At 43.0% G+C, this 16,113-nt stretch overlaps 1 protein-coding gene across 3 annotated transcripts in view; it reads left to right on the top strand.

Moving 5' to 3' along the window:
• Positions 1-16,113, top strand: part of ogdhb (oxoglutarate dehydrogenase b) — a 31,816-nt gene that overhangs the window by 13,658 nt on the left and 2,045 nt on the right. The window contains exons 5-21 of one of the 3 annotated variants that reach the window (XM_075456474.1): positions 4,941-5,056; positions 7,009-7,163; positions 7,243-7,389; positions 7,487-7,577; positions 9,315-9,494; positions 9,573-9,701; positions 10,672-10,851; positions 11,145-11,297; positions 11,694-11,796; positions 11,924-12,052; positions 12,154-12,304; positions 13,087-13,214; positions 13,451-13,629; positions 14,139-14,210; positions 15,421-15,546; positions 15,645-15,717; positions 15,802-15,965. In XM_075456474.1, the coding sequence (XP_075312589.1) occupies positions 4,941-5,056; positions 7,009-7,163; positions 7,243-7,389; positions 7,487-7,577; positions 9,315-9,494; positions 9,573-9,701; positions 10,672-10,851; positions 11,145-11,297; positions 11,694-11,796; positions 11,924-12,052; positions 12,154-12,304; positions 13,087-13,214; positions 13,451-13,629; positions 14,139-14,210; positions 15,421-15,546; positions 15,645-15,717; positions 15,802-15,965 (2,276 nt within the window). Of the gene's footprint in view, positions 1-4,940; positions 5,057-7,008; positions 7,164-7,242; positions 7,390-7,486; positions 7,578-8,842; positions 8,909-9,314; positions 9,495-9,572; positions 9,702-10,192; positions 10,307-10,671; positions 10,852-11,144; positions 11,298-11,693; positions 11,797-11,923; positions 12,053-12,153; positions 12,305-13,086; positions 13,215-13,450; positions 13,630-14,138; positions 14,211-15,420; positions 15,547-15,644; positions 15,718-15,801; positions 15,966-16,113 lie in introns of those variants that run through there. The other 2 variants (XM_075456475.1, XM_075456476.1) reach the window with 2 other exon arrangements.

A 16,113-nucleotide genomic window follows, 5' to 3' on the forward strand; every position in this document is an offset into this window, starting at 1 on the left:
AGATTCATCAGCAGGTCATATCTTCATTTATTTGAATCTTTTATTAGTTAGGCTACTATAGTTTTCCTACTCTTTGTAAAAGACCAATACCTGCCGATTAAAGTGTTTGTTGGAGTAGTAGGCCTAAATATTCAGCACACACCCTTTGACATGAGCAACTTAATGAAAAATGAAAAATATGTAGGAGTGTAATTAGGCTTCCGTGGTTAATTATTTTCAAAGGTGACTGGTATGAGCAGATTCCCAATAAGGCTATCTACAAACTGGTATTAGTTCTGCCACACTGAAATGCTGATGCAGAGAGGGTTTTTTCCATGGTGGGGCTTAATAAAACCAAGACCAGGAACACGTTGGCTCTGAATGGAACTCTGTCATCCATCATGACTGTGAAAATGGCTGACATTGAGCCACAGTGCTTTAAAAGGGAGCCCCCAATATCAGTCAACAAGCATCAAAATCTGCCTCAAACACTTACAACAACACTCATAAAAAAATTTTGTTTGTTAAGACTTTGCATACCTAAAACAATTTATTTTAAAATATAGCAGAATTTAGTGTAAAAGTGAAGATTTGTGATTTTGGTATAAATAAAACAATTGTTCTTTAGCTAGTTTATGGCGATGGAATACTGCAAGGGACCAGCCCCCCCCCCAAAGAAACCCCCCCCCCTGCGCACACGGCCCGGCCCTTGCCCCGCCTGAATCTCACTCCAAGCAAACTTGAAAACTTGAGAGCCCTGCTTTTCAGTGTTGCGCTTCTAAACATGCATGTTTACCGTCTATTTTTAACGCTATTTAAAAAATACTGGTATTGTTAAAGCTGCGGTCGGCAACTTTTTTTTAGTCATATTAGCTTGAACTGTCATGGGATTCTGGAAGTAGAATATTAAATAGGCTGTTTAGGAAAAATAACGAAATCTGTAGCTCCCTCTGAAGCCTGTAATCATGCTTGCAAAAACCGAGCGCTCCCGGCTGTTTTTAACCAATCAAGTTAGGGTGGAGGAATCCTACCTGTCAATCACAGCTTGTGCACACGCTGCTGAGCGTGAGTCTGCCCGCAGCTTGTGTGCGCTCACACTGGTGTGCACTCACCCAAGTACCCCTGACTGCAGACCGCAGATCGGGGCGGAGATCAACGTTGAGGGGGCGGAACGTTGAGGGGGCGGAGCTCAATGACTCCTTTGCGGGTGCCATCTGGTGGTGGAGACCATGCAGCACATTCACAAACATCAAGCAGCACCGAGTTGCCTAAAATAAGGAATCAATTATAACTATATATATAAAACAATTATAATAATATATATTAGATATATAATTATATATATATATAAGCACACAGTTTGACCAATCAACTATCTGCAGACTGAGATCAGCTGATTATCTGATAAGACTGTCGTACTGTTGCCTGTTTGGGAACCTGCAGCTGGTGATGGAAATTGAATCATTTTGAACCATTGTCTCATAAAGTGGTTCACTACCCGAAGCTTCATTCAATTCCCTTGGGTTACATATACTGGCAGTAGCGATTGTTGCACCAAATAAAGCAAATATGATACATCTCTTCAGTATATAATAACACAATAATTTAAAAACAATGTGAAAATTTTTGGTTTGTCATTCATATTTTCTTTTAGCCTGATAAACCAGCCTAAATGGATTGGATGTCTAATTTAGTCTGGCTCCGATCAATGGATACAACGGAACATTGTTGATGAGCACAAACCGTTGTCTTTCAAACCGTGTCTGTGCCTATAGGCCAACGCTCTGACCAATCAGCGCAACTGACTGTGACGTAGTAAGCGCGACAGAAAGCTTTGGTGGGAGGGGACTCTTCCAAAACTGATGCCAAGGCTGAATCAAACGAGCGCTGTTCCATTGCCGCCGCCATCTTTCTTGTTGTGCTTTCGCTGTCTATGTTCGCTTCCACTGCCCAACGTCGCACTGCTCTGTCGTCACTCCCTCAAAACCCCTCACCAGAACCATCTGCCCCGCCCGCGTTGATTCAAAACACATCTCTGCGTTGTGATTGGTTTAGTTGCCATCTGCCAGATTCAGGGCAGTATTTTCAAAATGAAAAGTGGTTCGAGGCCAGACCCAACCGCAGGCAAAACATTTTGCCGTCCAGCAGTTGGCGCTGGTTTTCCAGGCTAATTTTCTTTAGGAGTGTGCTTGGTGTAATAAAGAGGGTGCTTGTGTCACTTCACGTGTTTTTATTCAAGAAAAGTAGTTTTTGCACAGTAGAAGGGCTCTTTTTTTTTAGACAATTTCTCCAGCGAGTTTGAAGCATGCTTCAAAGCTTCGGTGTTATTTATTTAAAAAAAAAAACAAGTTTTATGAGACACACATCTCTCTTTCTTTTTTTAAATAAAAAATTGACAGTTCTCGTTTATTTTTGAAAACCGGAAGTCACCACATGCTGTTGAAAGTTAGCGCTGAGTTTCTCAGTCGTCTCCGTTATGGAATAACCAAGAACACAGTGTATCGTCACAGAAAGCATAGCATATTTTAAAATGAAAAAAATGTTACTTTCTTCCTTGTCTGTCACAAATATTGCAAAATAGCACATTAAAAATCGAATCTACTTCTTCTCCTCCACACAGTCTTCTTCTGCGGTTCAATGTGTTGTTCTATGTTGAGCATCAACGTTGAGCACCGCCACCAGATGGCACCCGCAAAGGAGTCATTGAGCTCCACCCCCTCAACGTTCCGCCTCCTCAACGTTGATCTCCGCCCCGATCTGCGGTCTCCAGTCAGGGGCTACTCCACTCACGTGCACAACCTCGTCCACAGAGGGGGAGGGGTTTGGGGGGCGATTCGGAGCTTGGTAGAGGTTGGGGGAGGGACCTAGTTCGAATTTTCCGACTTTAGACTCGGAATTTTGAAAACCTGCCGACTGCAGCTTAAAGCTGCATTTCATTTCCCTGCTCTCCCTCCGTCTCTGTCAGTCATGCGTCTCTCTCACATAGCCTACACACACACACACACACACACACACACACACACACACACACACACACAGCCCCTCCCCTCCGTGCACACCGCGTGTGTCTCCATCAGCGAGATCATCCCTGGAAGCTTGCTAGCTTCAGCGTCGCGTTAGATTAGCTCAACCGAAAGAAGACGGCTGGCGAAATTCACAAAAGGTTGGTATCACGTGCAACTTTATAAAAATCACACATTAAAAAGTCCTATAAAAATATTTTATATTTTTAATACAATGTTGTCCCGTCACGACCCGACCCATAGCAAACAAGCGATTACGCCTTCTTTATAAAGTTAACTAGTCGCAAGTTTGCCGTAAAAAAAAAATGTAGTTGGGTTGTTGAGGTCAAAACACTAGCAGCTGTGAATCAAATAAAGTAGGTTTTTTAAACTCTTACACTGAATGAGTATTGAAAAATATTTTCCGCGAATGAAAAAGAGACGTGTTGAGGATGAGGAGCAGCCTGAACCGGAGGTATCAGCCTGAAACAGCTGAACAGTCCCACCAGTGTAATTAGCTATGTTATTCATTTGTTTACAATGAAGATGTGAATATTAATACAATAAAGTTCTGTGTGACCAATTATTAACGAAGGAATTAATTTGAAGAATTTTTATTTTAATTTTTAATTCTGTTCTCAATCTGTAGAAAATGCTGTGAACACCTAATTATGCATGAAAAAAAATACCGTGATATACCGTGAAACCGTGAAAAAATACCGTGATATGTATTTTTGGTCATACCGCCCAGCACTATTTCCAGTTGTAGTACTAGTGAACCTGTTAACTGCTTTGCTTTACAGTCACCGTCGCCACAGGCTCCTCTGTGCTGACTAGTATCCATGATTCCCAAACAGAGTTTCAGGTTCTGATCCATCTGACCACAGAACAGTTTTCCACTGTCTCAGTCCATTTTAAATGAGCTTTGGTCCAGAGAAGACGGCAGTGTTCTGGATCTTGTTCACATATGGCCCTTTTGTTGCCCTTATCTCAACTCTTTTAAGATATTTTGCTGCCTTTTACATTCAAGATGAGCTGATATTTAAATGTCTCACTCCCAATATTTAGTATGTTTCCTATGTTCTCTTGTAAATAAAATATTTGCATTCTGCTATTCTTTTAATTTTACACACTTTCAGACCTTCTTTGAAATTGCGGTTAGTTTAGACGGTTATTATCACACAACAGATCAAAACCCCAGAAGGATGTCTTAAAGCTGAATGCAGGACTGGTGTCATCTTGTCCAGCAGATCATCTCAGAGCCTCGGGGGTCCTGAAAGAAAGAGCCCAAACATTTAAAGAATTTTTTCCGAATAAGAAAGTGTCTGTGCCCACGTTAGATTAGCACCTAAAGAAAGACAAACATTTAAGCTTTCTTAACCCTTTGAGATGAAAGGAACCCTTTAATGAAAAGGATCTTGAATCTTAAACGTCCTTTGAACATGTCGCTTTTCTGCTGTCTTCACTTGACTCGAAAACAATGATCATGAAAAGTTTGGGGGATTTTTATGATTAACTGTTAGATTGAGTGAAAAAGTATGCAGAGTAATCGGTACAAATGGACATTCCTTCATTAAGTCTTATCAGTAAAATGAAGATCTTTTAAATCTTTGAAAAAAAGGGGGTTTAATAGAAATGTCTCTGTTCCTGGGTGGAGTCTGGAGTGAACATAATCTGCCAGATTACACAGCTGCACAGAGATTTACAAAGCAGGGATCACAAATCCTAAGAATCCTCTAATTTGGTGCTTTCCCCTTTTCCTACATCTCCTCTCTTGTGCTTCCTGGTATTAGTTACATGTCAGTCTTACGTTCATATTTCTGTCTATTCTGCTGCGTTCTTCAACTCCATACATTCTATACTTTCTATCCACGTTTTAGAATACTACGCACTTTTAATTGCCATCCATCCATGCCTGCATGCGTTTGTCCTTCTCTCATGCCGGTGTGTTCCCCACAGGTCTGTATGGGCTCACTGAGGGTGACCTGGACAAGGTGTTCAGGCTTCCCACCACCACCTTCATTGGCGGCAGCGAGAGCACTTTGCCTCTCAGAGAAATCATTCGCCGACTTGAGGTAAAACGTGTAAAGTAAATAGCTTGTTCATGCAAAACAGGGTAAAAAAAGCCAGCAGGTTTTTAGTGGAACTACTGAGATGCTCCATGTGTATTGTCATGGTAAACAAAGGAAAAACACACAAGGGTGTCTGTATTTGTTCAACCAAACTTTACTCCATATGATCAGGTATCAGCTGCTGTCCTCATTTTGTGGAAAGATAAAATCACATAAAAACTGCTTCCCTTTTCTGAACACAAACTGAATGTTCTGTTTGCTTTAATGTGTCTGTTGTAATAACTGAATGGAATAATATCACATCTGTCTCCTTCACCAACCGCTGCTGTCCACACTTCTTTGTGTAGCAGTGGCTTCTGTCCAATTCCAGCATAACACCAGTGTATTGGGCTTACAAACTAATCAGCATCAAAGAGCAATGGGTTGTACCAATGTATCTTTGCATCTGCCTCCTCTATTCTCTCATTGATCTGCAGTCTTTGAAAGTGGCGGTATAGTTGAAGGGATCAGGAAGTAAAGCCTCGTTTCCACTATGCAGTCCGGTACGGGTCGGTTCAGAACGGTTCGCTTATTTCAGTGTTTCCACTACCACCAAAGCGTCCCGGTCCCATGGAACCCGTTACCATTTTCGTAACCCTTCTGCTTGGGGTACCGAGCACACAGGACCGGTTCCAGGCTCTGCTCTGCGTTGTTGGTGAGGAGGCTGTGCAGCTGGAGCTCGGTGGCGCTGTGCCAAACCAGAAAGTTTACCAGCTGATTGCCGCAAAAATGGCAGAGAGTGGTTTCAACCGGACCGCGAGCCGGTGTGGCATTAAGCTGGAGAAGCTGAAGAAGCTTCGGAGCGATTGACGTAGTGACGCTTCGGCACGCACAAACATACACTATATTGCCAAAAGCCTTTACACGCATATGAATTTAAGTGACATCCCATTCTTAATCCATAGGGATTAATATGACCTCGGGCACCCTTCACCCTCAGATCAGCTGAAACACTCCGTGTATTTAAGTCCAGGTTGAAGACACACCTATTTTCAGCTGCATTTGAATAAAGCTCCAAATCTGAAGCTTGAGTTTCAAAACTTAATCATATTTTAACTACTGATTTTATCTATTGTTCTTATATCTTTCTTTTTCTTTATGATTTAAATCATGCTTTTTATTTCTACTGTTTTTATCTTGTCTCTGTAAAGCACTTTGAATCACCTTGTTGTTGAATTGTGCTATACAAATAAACTTGCCTTGAGCTAATCTGAAGGCCACATGAAGGTTGGAGGTCTGTAGGGATCGACTCTGCAGAAAGTTGGTGACCTCTGAGCACTATGCGCCTCAGCATCCTCTGACCCGCTCTGTCATTTTACCTGGCCGACCACTTCGTGGCTGAGCTGCTGTCGTTCCCAGTCGCTTCCACTTTGTTATAACACCACTGACAGCTGACTGCGGAATATTTAGCAGCGAGGAAACTTCACCACTGGACTTGTTGCACAGGTGGCATCCTATCATGGTACCATGCTGGAACTCACTGAGCTCCTGATAGCGAAACATTCTTTCACAGATGTTTGTAGAAGCAGTCTGCATGCCGAGGTGCCACCTCTGGCCATGGAAGTGATTGGAACACCTGAATTGAATGACTTGGATGAGTGAGAGAATACTTTTGGTAATATAATGTTTGTCACTTGCTATTTTTCTTATATTGGACTGCAACCGTGAATCAAAATGAAGCATAAAAGTCTACAAAACCTAAACTTTTAGATCAAATTTAACCCAAATTTAGAATAGACCTCTATAAACGACTGAGATGTTTTTAGATGCTCAGAGGGCTAAAGTACTCACAGACTGATGAAAAAGGGACATGGCAGTTCCAGTTACAGAGGCTGGAGGAATCGGTGCATCCTCAACCCAGGTTTGCTGATCAGGAGATTCTGTTTGACTTCCTGATCCCTCGGTCTGTCTTCCAGATGGCCTACTGTCAGCATATAGGCGTGGAGTTCATGTTCATTAATGACATGGAGCAGTGCCAATGGATCAGACAGAAGTTTGAGACACCTGGAGTCATGCAGTTCACTCCGGAGGAGAAGATGACTCTGCTGGCTCGAATGATCCGATCCACCAGGTCAGTCTGTGTTTCTTCACCTTATCAGCACTCTGCAATAAAAACGAGAGAGGAATTCTGAGCCTCTAACCGCTTACAGGTTTGAGGAGTTTCTCCAGAGAAAGTGGTCTTCAGAGAAACGTTTTGGCCTGGAAGGCTGTGAGTCACTCATCCCGGCCCTCAAGACCATCATCGACAAGTCCAGTCAGAGCGGCGTGGAGAGCGTGATCATGGGAATGCCTCACAGGTACAGTCTGCTCCCCACATGGAGGCTGTTTATGCTGTGATCCCACCTCGTCTTCACCCAGTTATCAGACACAGCCGGGCTTCTTCTGTCTCCTCAGAGGCAGACTGAACGTGCTGGCTAATGTGATCCGGAAGGACCTGGACCAAATCTTCTGCCAGTTCGACTCCAAGTTGGAGGCTGCAGATGAGGTGTGTTTCTTGAGACTGCGGCTAGTTAGACACAGTTTATATTAACCTCCTCTGTCGGAGAACATGTTTTAGAGAAACTGACTCATATTTCAGGCTACAAACAGTAACTCCCACATTGAAATTAATCAATAAAAGCTATTATTTGACTTTACTAAAATATGTTATCTGCGCAGAGGTTAAAAAATACCTCAAACAAATATGGAAATTATTCCAATTTATTCCATTTCCATTAACACTGTGCTTTACAATGTAAGAATGTACTTTATTCAGAGCTACATTAGCTTTCAAGCATTTATACCAAGACAATCTAACAGAGATGAGATCTAAGACTGCGTTCAGACTACAGGCCGGAATGCTCAATTCCAGTTTTGTTGGCCTGTTCACATCACTCTTTTTAATGGGGCTAATATTAGATTTCAGTGTGAACGGTTCACTATACTGAACCGTCCCGCATGCTCAAAGAGCAAAGAGGTCACCTGATGCAGGAATTATCCTCCCAAATGCTTGTCAAGTCCAGCCCCATGCTGGTTTTCACTGGTCTGTGCTCTGGTTCATCATGTTTACAAAACTCAGCCTGCGCAGAAATGATGTAGAAATCCCACAAATTCAAATTCAACCGTTCAGACTGAGGTCGCATTGCCAAAAATCTGATCCGTGTCCCATCCACGACCACATACTGAAGTGGCTCAAATCGGGATTGGAAAAAAAATCGGATTCCATGTGAGATCAGATCCGAGTCACATTCAAAGCAAACATGCTGTGTGAACTCTCCACCCAAAACTAGTAAGCATGTTTTCTATTCTTTTTTCCACTAACTCTAATACATTCTTGGTTGAGGAGGCAGAGTCTGATCATTTAAAAGAATAACAGTTCACAGCTGGCCTAAACCTGCCAGGTTTAAGGTAACCCCAGAAATGTTTTGCTCTGTAGCTCCCCCTACAGCTGTGGGATGTTCCTGCACATGTACAGCCACACACACGTGAAGAGGCAAGAAAAAAGTCAATTGACTTTACAGGGACAATATGTAATAAATTAAGTCATTTATTAGCTCAAATCAACATATTCATTCATAAATTAGTCCTCATTGTTGTAAAATTATCTCTGTCAAAAATCTCACTTATCCTCCTAAGTGAAGAATAACTTGTCTGTATCTACATAGAGCCGCAAGCTCTATGGAGGCTGCCATGTCCTTCCGGTCTATGAAAAACGACGAAGTGCCGAGAGGGACATAAAGCACTTCGAATCGCGTTTTCCCCAACGCCAGGCCTGCAAGCGGAAATGACGTCATTTTGACATCACGTCCGCCGAATGGCTTATTACTGGCGCTAATGGTAAATAGATTTTATCTCGTAAATTATCCCACTAATAATGCATTGATTGTTACCAAACTTCTGCCGTTGTACACATAGGCTCTTAACTCACAAAACGAGGTGTTAGAAAGTTTGTAAGTTTACCGGGAGTTTATTTAAAAGAACACTTTCCAGATAGCAACTACACACTGCTGCTAACGCTACCGCTGCGTCGACGTCACTTCCGGTAACTCCCAGAATATGACTAATTGCATTGCTTGCACACCAAAGGCTATGGCTTTGCAAAATAAAATTGCACCACTAGATGGGGGAAGAAATTACAAAGTGTCCCTTTAAAGCAAACAGTGTGGGGCAGTTTCAGGCCCAGGAAGGGGCTCAGCAGACAAAGGAGTTTTGAGGCTCACAAACTCTTCATTTGTGCTCTCAGGGGTCCGGTGATGTGAAGTATCACTTGGGGATGCATCACAGGAGGATGAACCGGGTCAGTGACAAGTACATAACCATGTCGCTCATGGCGAATCCGTCCCACCTGGAGGCTGTGGACCCTGTGGTGCAGGGCAAAACCAAAGCTGAGCAGTTCTATTCCGGGGACACCGAGGGCAAAAGGGTACACAGAAACAGTAGACATACAAAGTTTCTGGGTTGTTTTCCAAACCTATTTTTAATCAGGCAACTCTTTTTGCAGGTGATGTCCATTCTGCTTCACGGAGACGCTGCGTTTGCAGGCCAGGGTATCGTGTACGAGACGTTCCACCTGTCGGACCTGCCGTCCTATACCACCCACGGCACCATACATGTGGTGGTCAACAACCAGGTATTCTCTTTAAGAAAACTGCTGTGAGTCAGCAAGGGTAAGCCAAGCAAACCACATTTAAAATACAGGTAATTTATCCAACCAATCAGTCCACAGTTGGACTTTGTAACTGACCCACAGCCAGTCTACCCTGTATGCTGCTAAGACTTCACAGTAACTTCAGCATGACTCATCTCACATTTACAGACACTCACAGCTTGTTTTAACTGAAGTAAATTCGCTTTGAGGAACATCGAGGAAGTAAAATCAGTTCAATGTGACCAACTCTGGAGACTTTTCAGAGACAGCAGCGTTTCCCAGCTTTGAGCCACACCTATAAAGTGTTGTAAAGACTTTTGTCAGGAAAGACAACATCCTCCCACATTTAAGCTGTTTCATTTTCATTCCTTTAAAAGAAAAGTTTGTTAAGAGGCTGTTATTTATTCTCTGATTAGTTGGAAGTCATCTTTCTTTTGCCTTCTGATAACCCTACATTATCAGCTCTTTTTTAGACTCTGAAGTAGTTTGGTTTTACATCCATGAAGTTGTTACCGACCAAATCTGAGTTGGTCAGGAGGAAGTTTCAAAACAATCATCAGGAACTGAGGATGTAGAGACCACAGAGGCTCAAGGTGCATGAATGTTAAATCACTTTCTGTTTATTGCACTGTGCAAATAATTCAGAGAGATTTACTTGCAAGACAGATTCAATAACTCATCACAGAATGTAAGAAATCTGTAAAAATACAACTGGTCAGATTGTTTCTTGTAGAAGAGCAGATTTCCTTAGTTAAAGGTATGATTGCATACAAACAACTTGGCTTGATGAGCAATAAGACTGCAGTCTGTTCCCCAGATCCAAACTTTTTCAGATTTTATTGAATGAATAAAGTGGATTGTGTAGTTTTGGTTCTCATAATGACTCCAACACTTCAGAGTTCAGAATGGCAGCAGTGTGCCGACAGCTGATATGCTTCTCTCACCCTCACAGATTGGTTTCACCACAGATCCCAGGATGGCTCGTTCGTCTCCATACCCCACAGACGTCGCTCGGGTGGTCAACGCGCCCATCTTTCACGTTAACGCGGACGACCCAGAGGCCGTGATGTATGTGTGCAACGTAGCAGCCGAGTGGAGGAACACATTCCACAAAGATGTGGTGGTAGACCTGGTAAATAAATAAAAAACTCCTGCAGATTAAACTAGTCTGGTTAACTTTCAAAGACTCACCATGACTGTACAGAAAAAAACTCACCAGACACGATAGGCTACAAACAACCACTCAGCCCATTTAAACTGAATATTTAAAGCTGTGATCATTCAATTTTTTCATTTTCAACATACAAGATAACAACGGCTTTTTCAAACTTCCTTTACGAAGAGAAAGATCGTCCATTTATGGGTCAAAGCTGCACTGAGAAAGCAGAGATTTAAAAGAAAGGATCTGCCTGCCTCTGTCTTCAGGTGTGTTTCAGACGGAACGGCCATAATGAGATGGACGAGCCCATGTTCACCCAGCCACTGATGTACAAGCAGATCAAGAAGCAGAAAGGGGTCCTGCTGAAGTTTTCTGAGAAGCTCATCGCTGAAGGAGTCGTCACGAGACAAGATTATGAGGTGAGGCCACCTGATTATCTCTCATGTACCGTGTGACCGTGGCAGAACTGCTGTTGACAAATTATCTAACACACTTTTTGTAGAATATTTATCGAACATTTGTAGCTTCAGAGCTGCAGATCCACATCACTGTTTAGTCTTTTCCCGAGTCGTTAAGAATCTTTCCCCTAACCCCTTAATGTTTTCCATCAAAGTCGAGGAAAAGGGCTCAGGAAAAGAGAATAGGATGTTATTTTTTGGCCATTTGACCGCACTCAACGTGTCACTTTCCTACACGGTGTGGGTCAGGAGTCAGGGAGCCATCGATCCGCTCAGGAAAAAAGTGGTTCAAACCAGATTAAAACCCCAACTCTAATAGTCTTGTTCTCATTTACATTCTCAACCTGCTTCTTTCAGGAAGAAGTGGCGAGGTACGATAAAATCTGCGAGGACGCTTACACTCGCTCCAAAGATGAGAAGATCCTCCACACCAAGCACTGGCTTGACTCGCCCTGGCCGGGTAAAATCAAACATTTTTCACCCAAACTTCAGTTGCTTCCAGTTATAGATAGAACAATAGAACAAGGTGCTGTCATTGAGCTGTTGTGTGACATGTTTGTATAGTTTTTGTGTGTGTGTGTGTTTAGGTTTTTTCACTCTGGAGGGTCAGCCTAAATCTATGAGCTGCCCTTCGACTGGCATCAGCGAGGATGAGCTCAGCCACATTGGAAACATCGCAGCTTCTGTTCCGGTGGAAGATTTCGTGATACACGGAGGTGCTCTTTTTCCTACTCCTCCTCAGTTTGTGAACATCCTCTGAACGAGCTCTTGGGCTTTTTTAAACCGGCCTGTTTCTGCCCGTGTGATCACGCTGCAGGGTTGAGTCGCATCCTGAAGGGACGCGCAAACATGGTGAGCCAGCGGGTGTGTGACTGGGCTCTCGGGGAGTATATGGCCTTCGGTTCTCTGCTCAAAGAAGGAATCCATGTGCGACTCAGTGGACAGGATGTGGAGAGGGGAACATTCAGGTAAAAGTAACAGAACATGATGCTTAACGTCAAATAATGGGTTTTAGTAAGATATTTTGTTTCTTTACCCTCTGTTTTGGACATTTGTGATATCTGCTGACGAGAAACAAATTAACTTCTATCAGCGCTCGCTTCAGAGAATCAGTACTTATTTGCAGAGTCAGTTACCTGCTTTAGAATTGTGCAAATCAAACTATTTTTCTATCTAAGTCTTTGATATCCTGGTTTGAAGCATCTTAAGGTGGAATTGCTCATATGAAGCTGCTAAACCTTAAGTTCAAGCCTTTTTTCTGACTATTTTCTCATAATATTCTTAAAAATATGAGGGCGGTCGGTGGCGTAGTGGGTTAAGCAGCCGCCCCATGTACAGAGGCTTGGTCCTCGCTGCAGCTGGCCCCGGTTTTACTCCCGCACCAAGCGGCCCTGTGCTGCATGTCTCCCCCCCTCTCTCTGCCCCCTGCTTCCTGTCTCTCTCCAACTGTCCTCTCATTAAAGGCATAAAAAAATATATATGAATGAAATGGGGAGTGTGTTATTTTATTTCCCCAGAAAAGTCATGTTCATTTCCACAGATTTAACAAACATGGTGGGTTGGTTGTCACTTCTCTTGATGACAAACACTGTTAATTCTGCAAAATGAACACAAAACATGATGTTTTGGTGACTCTGGACAGAACTCTACATCATACATTCTTGTGTTGTTGTTCTGTTTGTCATGTTCACAGGGTAAAAAGAAAACATTTTTCCTTTTTCACACCAGTTTCTTTTGCTTCGCTTCACAGCCATCGACACCACGTTCTTCACGACCAGAATGTTGATAAGAGGATCTGCATCCCAATGAATTACATCTCCCCTGATCAGGCTCCTTACACTGTCTGTAACAGCTCTCTGTCTGAGTATGGAGTACTGGGTAAGTCCCACCCAACATCACAGGAGTGTAACAGGCAAAGCCTTTACCTCACTGCTTGTATAGCCACACACTTAATAATGGGTGGCTAAATGCCTCCAGGGAGACGATGGCATTGCTTTCATCTCTCATGTTGACTTCCTGCCACGGAAAGGCCTGCAGACCCGTCATCAGAGGGGTTCTTCCTCATGTCATGTTGCATTTCTCTGAACCTCTTTTGCTTTCCCCTCCCTGTTCAGGTTTTGAACTGGGCTTCGCCATGGCCAGCCCCAACGCTCTGGTTCTGTGGGAGGCCCAGTTCGGAGACTTCCACAACACAGCTCAGTGCATCATCGATCAGTTTATCAGCTCAGGTCAGGCCAAGTGGGTCAGACAGAACGGCATCGTGCTGCTGCTTCCTCATGGCATGGAGGGGATGGTAGGAACAGAGAAGCCTGATCAGTCTTTGTGCATCTTAGTTTCATTATGCTTTAAATATCCCCTGGTAAAACAGCTTCGCCACAGTGTGCAGCAGCTGTTCATGACCTCCTGATTTTACAGCTTCTATTTGATTCTTGCACATTTTTTACTTGTGTTGAAGCTTATGTTAGTCCATGCAGATAAAAGACTGCATGAAAATGATTCAAAACATTTTATTGTTTGGGTTTAAGTTCCTTTTAAAGAGCCTTTATTATTCAAATGGAACACTTAAATTAAGTTAGAAGACATTCTCAATAATTAGAAAATAACCTATAATCATATATAAACTTATCATTTGATATTTCTAATTGGTTAGAAGTTGATAATCTCTGAAAGCTTCATCTTTGTGATCATATGTACCAACATTCTCCACTAGAGGGGGGTATAAAAAGGGTTAACCCATGACTTCTGTAGAAAAACTCCAACTTTGTCAGCTGTTGATTTCTTTATTTCCATTTTTTCTCTCAGGGTCCAGAACACTCGTCTGCCCGTCCTGAAAGGTTTCTACAAATGTGCAATGATGACCCAGATGTTTGCCCGGTGAGTCTGCAAACACTCTATCTGGAACTTCGAAGTTTGGATCAAAATCACTGTGACTGTACATGTAAACAGGAGCTGCTCGGAGCCAAAGAAAACAAAAAGCCTTTGACTGATTGGAGGATCCACCCAAAGTCAAGACCAAAACTAAAATTAAACTTAAAAGGAACACATATAGTTTACATTTCAATGGGCTTTTAAAGTAGAAACAGGCCAGTCATTGGATGGTTTCACATTGTTTCACATCATCAGCTGCTCTGTAGCTACAAAGGCTGAGTCCTTGTTGTGACAGGTAGCCATTGATTGCTTATCTCTCCTCCTCTCCAGCCCACTGACACGTCATGACTCGACTGTATTTATTACAAATAGAGGCAGGAAGCCTTTAGTTTCAGATAACCGGGAAGGGTTTTTCAGTCTAAGCCATGAAATAATCAGCCTGATTAAAAGGCCTGTCTCTAAAAAGCTCTGCAGAACAGATCTACTTAAGCAAACTGACAATTTTAGCAAAAGAACCTATATCAGCAATAAATCTGGATGAGCTTTGGCCGTTGAAAAATCTACTAGTTTAAGTCCCAGCAAAGAAAATGAGTTTCGATATTAATGTAAAGAAATAAAATAAATATTCAAAGTATCTTGTTAACACTAAGAAAACATTCTAAGGTGTTGATTCGCACACAAAGAACATCTGCTCAGTCTGAATCACCTTTATTGGACTGTCAGCGGACGGAGTGACGGGGGTCCTGAGCTTCACACGGTGGACCATCGGTAGTATTAGTTTCCCTCATCGTATGGAATGGTTGTTTTAAGGCTCTACTTTTATTTTATACTGATACTGATACCATGGTTATGGAGCAGAAGATATGTGACAGTGTGCAAATACTACCGGTCCATTATAATTAATAAATCAAACACTCTTAAATGTGGCATTGGGAGCTTATTCTTTTCTGGAGATGCTATTTGGAAATAATCAGGCCATAAATGAAGAGTATACCCTCTCGTCTGGGCACCACAACACCACTGGAAGGCACAGCGCCTGAAACTGTGGACATAAATAAACTTCTGACCATGTCAGATTGGATCACAGGGCGTGTTAACCTGAGGAGGAATACCTGTGCTATGTAAATGAAAAATGTACACGTGTGCTGTGTTACTTTGAATGACTATCAATGTTGTTTGCGGCAGCATTTTCTGACCTTTTAATCCGCTCTTTCAGAAACTGTCAGAAGACTTCGCGGTGCATCAGCTTTACGATTGTAACTGGATCGTCGTCAACTGCTCTACTCCGGCGAACCTCTTCCACGTTCTCCGCAGACAGATTCTGCTTCCCTTCAGAAAGCCTGTGAGTAACACACACCAAGACCCGGGACTCGACGTGTGAGACAGTGCCGGTCACGTAGCTCAACATGTTCTGTGCTCTCTTTATCTCTGAAACGACAGCTGGTGGTGTTTACTCCAAAGTCCCTTTTGCGCCACCCTGAGGCCAAGTCAAGCTTTGACGACATGTTGCCGGGTAACGACAGGACACAGCGGGCATGGAAGGGAGAAAGTGTTGTTTCTGTTTGTTATTTTAAAGCTTCTGTTTTCCATCCTGCAGGCACCCAATTCAGGCGTCTGATCCCAGACAACGGGCCGCCGGCCGCCTGCCCGGAGAAGGTGAAGAGAGTCATTTTCTGCTCGGGCAAGATTTACTATGAACTGACCCGGGAACGCAAGAACAGAGGCATGGACGATGTTGCAGCTGTTGTCCGCATTGAACAGGTACTGTGAGAGCACTCAGAACCCGAAAACCATCTACTACAGTACGTACTTACTTTAAATAGTCTACTTTAGCGGGAAATTTGAACATATGTTGCAGTAGGAGAAGGCAGGCTGAGCAGTAATGTGCAGCATTCCCCTGCACTCTAAA

The sequence above is a fragment of the Odontesthes bonariensis genome, chromosome 22, assembly GCF_027942865.1.
Source record: "Odontesthes bonariensis isolate fOdoBon6 chromosome 22, fOdoBon6.hap1, whole genome shotgun sequence".
Taxonomy (NCBI): domain Eukaryota; kingdom Metazoa; phylum Chordata; class Actinopteri; order Atheriniformes; family Atherinopsidae; genus Odontesthes; species Odontesthes bonariensis.